The sequence below is a fragment of the Brugia malayi genome, assembly GCF_000002995.4.
Source record: "Brugia malayi strain FR3 genome assembly, contig: Bm_v4_Chr2_contig_001, whole genome shotgun sequence".
Lineage (NCBI taxonomy): Eukaryota > Metazoa > Nematoda > Chromadorea > Rhabditida > Onchocercidae > Brugia > Brugia malayi.
The window spans coordinates 1,527,159-1,535,442 of record NW_025062476.1 but is presented as its reverse complement, the minus strand read 5'-3'; the positions used below and the strand labels follow the sequence as shown (position 1 = coordinate 1,535,442).

The window sequence follows — 8,284 nt, the reverse complement described above, 5'->3', positions numbered from 1 at the left end:
TATTATTTTATAAATGAAATTTTTCCGAAAATAATGAATGCATTATTAAAAAAAAAAAAATCGAATATGATTAATCGATTTGACACTAAAATATTTATATTTACAATTTCTACATGAATTATTGAAAATAGAATATTATTTTAGCATTTCCGGAAACACATTAAAACCAAAGAATTGTTGATTCTTTGAAAAGATGAAGAAGAAGAATTGTTCCGGAAGCGTTGTACCGGAAAAAAAAAAGACGATTACAAAAAGCTAAATCGAATTTTAAGATTTTTCAGGCTCTTCTACAGGTCCTAAAGTATGCCATTGAGCAATAGGTCTACGTGGACTGGCTAACATATCCATCCAATGTCGTAATTCGGCACCTGTTGCTGAACAGCCTAGTATACAACGGCCAATTGCATCATTAGAGCCAAGCTTATCATAATCCATCACAGTTATCATTAATGATACCTTCTGCAATAATTTTATTACTGCTAAAAATTTTTGATGAGATAGAGAGAGAAAGAAAGAGAAATTTTTTGATATTAATTTTAATTTAGATACTATCAAAAGATTTAAATTGAATAATATTTGAAAAGAAATAAATTGGATTGCCTAAATGTTATGAATAGTTTTTCAAAAAAGAAAAAAGAAATCTATTAGTGTTAAAATTTTGAATTGAATAGAAAAAATAAATGCATGAGAGAGAGAGAGAGAGAGAGAGGGAGATAGAAATTTTTTGAAACTAATTTTAATTTAGATATTATCAAAAAATTTAAATTGAATAATATTTAAAGAGAGATAGATTGAAGAGGAAAAAAAAAATGTAAGAAATAATATTGCTCAATTTTATGCGTAATTTTTTCATAACTATAATTTTTCAAAAAAAATTTTTTAATAATTTAAAAACAACAACAACAAAGCAATGTATTTAAATTTAACTTAGTTTATTTACATTTAACTTAGTTATATTTAAATTTAACTTAGTTATTTCAACTTTATACATACTTCATGGTATTATCAAATAATAGGTTAATATCTATTCGCATCCTTTTTTTTTTTTTCTTTTTTTCTAAATTAGAAATTAAAAAAAAAAAATCTAAAATAGAAATTAAAAAAAAATATATAAATTAGAAATCAAGAAATTAAAAATTTCCACTTATATAGTATTTATTTCAAGAGAATTTATCCACCTGAATTTGCTCGAATGGTACTTCAAATGAGAATGATTCATTGTAGTAAGGATTTAGAGTACATTTTTTAATGCTTGTTTTCTTCTTTTTCAATCTTTTTCCACCTTGTAGCAATACTATTTTCACATATGGATCTAAAATATATCTGAATTTAAACCATTTAAAATTATTAGCACAATTTAAATTATATCTTCAAATCATTTAATTCACACATTTTTCAATCATTTGAAAATTAGAAAATAAAACTGAAAATAAATGATTTATCACTTTTAAATGATATAAGCTTACCTGATAATCCACCAACATCCATTTTTTTCAAATTCTTTGCTTCCAAGATAACAACCGTAAGCTTACCAGCTGTTGGTACATACCTCAATGAAAAGCAAATATCGCCCAAACTTTTATCCTATAATAAAAAAAAAAAGTTAAATTTATACTAATATTTACTTAAATTATTAATATTCAAATAAAAAAATGTGTGATAAATGATAACTGATAAGAATAATGTAAAACAAACTGCTTCTTTATCATCAGGTGGTGGTGCAATATCTTTCCATTCCTCAATCACTTGGCCAAGATCTATTTTACCAAGTGGTATCAACACTTGGCCAATTTGATCATGTTTCGAGAAACGATCAAAATCATAAACAGCAAAAACCAATGTTTTTGATGCTATTTCAACAAATGGTACCTTAAAAATAACTAAGTAATAATTATCATTTCAAATTAATTTTATTTTAATTTGTTAATTTTTTTTTTTTTTTTTTTTTTTTTGCGAAAAGTAGGCTAAAAGTAAATTAATTTTGTTAATTTTATGAAAAAGAAACTAAAAAGTAAAACAAAATATAATACCTTGAATATAAATGTTTCATTAAAAACAGGATTGAGAGTTTTACGATGTACTTTCGTCTCCACTTTCTTCTTTTTTTCCGGTAAAAGATATAATTTCACATAAGGATCTGATGTTCCACTCATATCCATTCCTGGTAAATCCTCGGCTTGTATCACTGTCACAGCTAACTAAAAATTTCACATGGATATTAGTAATAGAATTTAAATTTAAATCAATAAAATATTTTTTTCTTTTTGGACTACAAAAATGAATTCACTATAATTATTAGTTTTTTTTTTTTTTTTTGAATTACTTTAAATAGAACAATATTTTATTTTTTTTTTTTGTAATAGCATTATTTAAAATGCATTTTGAAATTTAAAATTTAACTTATGTTTTGCACTGATATCAGTAATAGAATTTAAATTTAAATCAACAAAATGTTTTGTTTTTGGACTACAAAAATGGATTCACTATAATTATTAGTTTTTCTTTTTTGAATTATTTTAAATAAAATAATATTTTATTTTTTTTTTTTGTAATAGCATTATTTAAAATGCATTTTGAAATTTAAAATTTAACTTATGTTTTGCACTGATATTAGTAATAGAATTTAAATTTAAATCAACAAAATATTTTTTTTTTTTTGGACTACAAAAATGGATTCACTATAATTACTAGTTTTTTTTTGAATTATTTTAAATAAAATAATATTTTACATTTTTTGTAATAGCATTATTTGCATACCATTATATTTATCTAATTAAATGCATTTTGAAATTTAAAATTTAACTTATTTTTATTTAATGAAACTTAAATAGTATGAAAAATTTTTCAATGGTTAATTAGTAATCAAAAAAGATTGAATAGTATTGGATTAAAATTTATATGCAAAATATTTATAGCACTGACAGTTTCTATTAAAATTAGTTGTAAGTACAAATTATTTACATAAAATTTAATATCAGTTTATAAATTTAAAACTTTCAAAAATACCTGATTTTGTTGAAAGTCATAGTCGAGCTTATACTGTAATCTTCCAAGTTTTACCTGAATAGGTAAATAATAAAATAATTTGTATTATTTTGTAGAATTCTTTTGGTTTAAGCATCATTTCTCATTCTCGTCGAATGAAAAAAAAAAACTTTTCAGAGTAAAAAAAAAATTAATAATTTGTTTAAAAGAAATTATTCAAAGTTAGGAAAAATTATTTAACAAAAAAATTGATAATAATAAATGAAATGGAATGAAATGAAACTTAAACTAAACTAAAAAATCATTTAAAAAAAAAGTTTAAAAAAACTTAATTACTTCTTCTTTTTCCTCTGCTTGCTCTTTCTCATTTTGTTCCATATTTTCTTCCAATTGTTCTAAATCCGTTGTCAACTAAAATGGAAACATTTACTCAAATATTTCATTTAAAAAAAAAAAAAAAAAGGAAAAAAAATAGAAATAATTCAAAATTTAAACAAATACAGCAAAAAAGTTTATTTCAAATTTAATCTTTTATTAGTAAAAAATTGATAACAAAATTTTTTGCCTTATTTTTATCAATAGTGATAAGATCAGCGCCTTTTCCACCAAAAAATCCTTTCAATCCTTTTTGTTTTTTTTCGCCATGTCGTTTCTTTCCAAATAATTTGCGTATCAGAAAGAATGCACAGCACAAAATTAATGCAAGGCAAATTATGCCAAAAAAAACGAAAACCCATTCTGATACTAAAACAATTATTGAAATTTAAAAATTTAAAAAAAAAATATCTTACAAAAAAAAAAAAAAAAAAAAGAAAAGTAAAAAAGGTACACACAATTTTTATATTTTATTTCATTGGCAAACATTTTTTTTTCCTTATCAAAAAGCACAAATTTTGAATGTTTATCAACAATAATTTATATTATTTATAGGAAACAATAACAATTTATATGAATAATAATAATAATAATAATAATAATAATAATAATAATAATTCATTCTATTACTTATTTTATACCAGAAAAAAAAAAAAAAAAATTGTGCAAATATTTGAAATTAATTTAAAAGTGCAAAAGCTAAAGCTAAAGCTAACTTATATGTATGCCATTCTGCAGATGGTTCTAATCCATATGATAGCCTTAAGATATTTTCACTAATATTTCCAAAACTTTAAATTACTTTAATTTTTTATTCATTTATTTTTTATTCCCACATGTAAAGTAAAAATTAAAATATTAAAAAAAAAAAAAACGAACAACCAGTTTTTGCCATCATTTTTTTCCGAGTAATATCAGAAAGTGTTTTAGCTTTATCACCAACAAAATTTACCACCGCATCTTTTAATGATTCTTTATTTGTTGTTAATTGTCTGTAAAAATTATTTTTATTAATTATTTAAATTATCATTAAAGTAAATATATGATAAATGAGAATTGTTCAAAATACTTTCAAAAAAAAAAAAAATCTTTTTTTTTATTTACATATTAAAAAAAATTTTGTTAGCATAGATGAATTTTATGAATAATTCAATGAGAAAAAAAAAAAAAAGAATTTTAAATTATAATGTTGAGCAGATGCTCAATCATTATATGATTTTAATATTTGAATAACCTATTCAGAAAGATTTTTTGAACCAATAAAAATGTTTATTGATAATTCAAGTAAACAATATTTCTTATCTTTTATGATAAAGTGGTGTTGCGATTAGTATTATTAGAGAGTGGTAAATAATTTTTTTTTTAGCACTCATTGTTTTCAATTAATTATAGGTAGTTCATTTCATTTAGAAATAGGTGGAAGAATGAGTGAAAGGGAATATTGAAGTAGGGGTAAGGTAGGGGTTAATTTCGAGAGTGGAAGAGGATATTGAAATAACGGAAAGTAGGGTTAATTTCGAGAGTGGAAGAGGATATTGAAATAACGGAAGGTAGGGGTTAATTTCCGGGAGTGGAAGAGGAAATTTAAGTAAGGGCAAGGTAGGGGTTAATTTCGAGAGTGGAAGAGGATATTGAAATAACGGTAAGGTAGGGGTTAATTTCGAGAGTGGAAGAGGATATTGAAGTGACGGTAAGATAGGGGTTAATTTAGAGAGTGGAAGAGGATATTTAAGTAAGAAAGGATAAGGTGGAGGTTAATTTCGGGATTATACCTTTGAAATTCATGTTAAAATGAAATAGATTTTTAAACATAGTCGTTGTTTTTATGAGAACTTGTGAAATTTTTTTTAAATTAAATCTTCAATCAAAATCTTAAGGTTAAATGATTACTGTTTAAGTTTGGTAACATTAAGGAATCATGATAAAACTAGAAAGAGAGATACTGAAATGCAACATTATTGATTGACTTTTTTAAAATTATTTCAGATTAAAATTATTTTTTAAAATTATTTCAGAAAAGATTATAATATTACATCTTATTACATTGTTCTAAAATTGATTGAAAAAGCAATTTGAGCTTATAAAAATTTCAAAAAATATTGTGAAATATTTCAAATTTTCTCATATAACTTTTCAAATATTTCAAATATTCTCATATAATTAGGAATCATTTCTTTATTCCTTAATGGATCATCTTTTTTTTTTTTTTTTTTTGAAATTAAAATTTAAATTGAAAATAAGCTAAGCTTACGGAATCGTTCCTGTGCTTGTTCGAGCAGCTCTAGTAGATGCAATTGTCGTGGCGGTAATAGTCGATGATACTATCATCATCGGCTCATCAGATGGCTCATGCTCCATGCTAAGCTCATGGCTAAACTCTGATTCATCACTCAAATCGATCTTCACCATTTCCTTTTCTTAGTCCTTTTACTCATTCACCAGTATATTTTCTATATATTAATGTAATTTTAAAATTATTGAAAAAAAAAAAAAAAAAAAATCGATAAATCAAATTGTGTTCAATCAAATTTTAAAGTACAATTTAAAAATAAAATATTAATTAATAGTACCTTCTATTCATACATCAATATATTTTCTACATATAAATTTAATTGAACATATTTATAACTATAAAATTATTGAAATTTTAACTTTAAAAATGTAACTTTAAAATTTTTTTAAAAAAAAAATCGATAAATCAAATTGTGTTCAATCAAATTTTAAAGTAAAACTACAACAGCAATAGAATTTCATTATATTTCATGTCATTATTTATGGTTTTTTTTTTTTTTTGTTGTTGTTAATAAATTTAACAAAGAATTACCAAAGATTTTATCATTTCGTTTGATCGAGATCATAGCGAGATCAAAATTAATAAATGATTGGAATGTTAAATTTTTTTTTTTTTTTTTTAAATTTATTAATCAAATTTTTGATTATTTATTAATTTTATACTAAATTATCTCTAAACTGTTATTTCTTTTGTTATACTAATTCTACATTTGTTATTTATAATAAACTATATCAAATGTTATAAATTAATGTGAAATTTTAAAAAACAAAACAAAACAAAAGAGAGGGAGAGAGAGAGAAGAGGCGGAATAAATAAATTTTTTTGTGAGAGAAAAGGGAAAAGAAAACAATATACAGAGAGAGAAAGAGAGAGAGAGGGAGAGAGAGGGTAAGTGTTATTGGCCTATATTTAAAGGACTGATTGATTACATAAAACAAAAACAAAAAACAAAAAACAAAAAACAAAAAAGGAAGAAAATCATTTATTTGTTATACTGAAATTAATGAATGAAATGACGAATTCAAATTATTACTTTGTTAACAAAAAAAAAAAAAAAAAAAATGTCACATTAATTTATTTCATCAAAAACTAAAATAATTTCAGTCAATTTTCATTTAATTCATTTATTGATTTAATCTAACTTTTCATTTACTTATTTACAATTATTTAACCAAAATAATAGCATACAGTAGCAGAAATAATATTTTTAAAATAATATTACAAGATTAAAATGAACTTTTTTTTGTGAAAAAAAAAATTAATTGTAATAATTTCTTCTAATAGTAAAATATCAAATTGAAATGGTTTAAAGATTAGTTTTGAAATTAGTTTTATTTGCCACTTCAATGTATATTCAAATATATTCTGAATACAGTAATTATCTATTTCAAGTGAAATAAATGTTACAGAAAATATAAACTTATATAAATCTCTCTCTCCCTCTCTCCCTCTCCCTCTCTCTCCCTCTTCTCTCTCTCTCATAGTAAACAATGTAATCTAAGAATTTGAAATATATGTCAATAAATTAATCTTAGCTATATTAAAATTATGAATATGTATGCTTAAAAATGTGATATGATCGAATTATAAAATTTTAACAATACTTTTAGCTTTTTATAACTGATTGAAATGAACTTTAAATATTCAATTTCATATAAGAATTGAAAAAAAGAAATGAAAAGTATCTTTCAAAAAAAAAAAATTGAAATTATAATAAGAGATGATTACAATTTGATGCATTTTGTTTATTATTCAAAGAGAGAGAGAGAGAGAGAGGGAATATATCTCTGTATGATAATATTTTGAAGAGAAATTGAATTGAGCAATTTCAGTGATGTGAGTGAAAAATAAAAATAAAAAAAATAATGATCGAATATTTTCAATAAGCAAAATTTTTGCTTCATTTTATTTTTTCCCTTATTTTCATTGAAAAAGAAAAGAAAAGGAAAGAAAGAAAGTTATTGTTGAAATGTTAAGTTTAAAAAAAGTTTAAAATTAAATTTAGATGAAAAAAATGATAGAATTAATTGAACAATTTGGTAGTAATTATTAAAATTGCAAATTTATTCATATAAAATTTCTAAAAATTTTCAACTATAATTGTAAATGGTCGAGAAAAATTCTCACCTAATTTATAGCTGTGACAATTTTTTCTTTTTTAAACTATCTAAATGACATTATCAGATAATTATATGTAAAATTATTTGCTCATTTCAATGCTAAATGTAAACATTTATATCATTTTTCTAGAATATATCAATTAATGCTAATATTTCAGAAAGTTAATATCTAATTATTGTCTTAAATTTTTTGCTAAATTTAAAAAAAAAAATTTTTTTTTGCCTTTTTTTATGAAAAAAAAAAAAAAAAAAAATGTGATAAATTCATGGAAATCAGAATTGATTTCATAAATTTAATTTATGCAATCAAATTGAATTTGCAAGAAATATAGGCCAAAAACAGAGAAAATAATAAGTTAAAGCTTTAAATAAATAATAAGCCTAGATGATAGCACGTGTGCAATAGCTTAAATATAAAGCATTTGATCGGTAGAATATATAAAAGATTTAAACAATAAATTTATAGCAATGAAAAAGGATAGATGAAATAGAGATGAGAGATGCAAAAATA

At 22.2% G+C, this 8,284-nt stretch overlaps 1 protein-coding gene across 2 annotated transcripts; it reads right to left on the bottom strand.

Annotated features, from left to right (window-relative positions):
- Nucleotides 1-267: 267 nt before the first annotated feature.
- On the bottom strand, nucleotides 268-5,769 carry Bma-snt-1 (the record flags this gene model as incomplete). Of its 2 annotated transcripts, XM_043078085.1 has the most annotated exons (10): nucleotides 268-459; nucleotides 1,179-1,312; nucleotides 1,467-1,584; nucleotides 1,696-1,869; nucleotides 2,031-2,198; nucleotides 3,007-3,060; nucleotides 3,322-3,396; nucleotides 3,551-3,729; nucleotides 4,240-4,352; nucleotides 5,612-5,769. In XM_043078085.1, the coding sequence occupies 10 exons, from the start codon at nucleotides 5,767-5,769 to the stop codon at nucleotides 268-270; spliced, it is 1,365 nt and encodes a 454-aa protein (XP_042934019.1). The 2 variants fall into 2 exon arrangements, with proteins under 2 accessions (XP_042934019.1, XP_042934020.1); XM_043078086.1 differs by lacking the exons at nucleotides 3,551-3,729; nucleotides 4,240-4,352; nucleotides 5,612-5,769 and having other exon boundaries at nucleotides 3,322-3,363.
- Nucleotides 5,770-8,284: the final 2,515 nt, after the last annotated feature.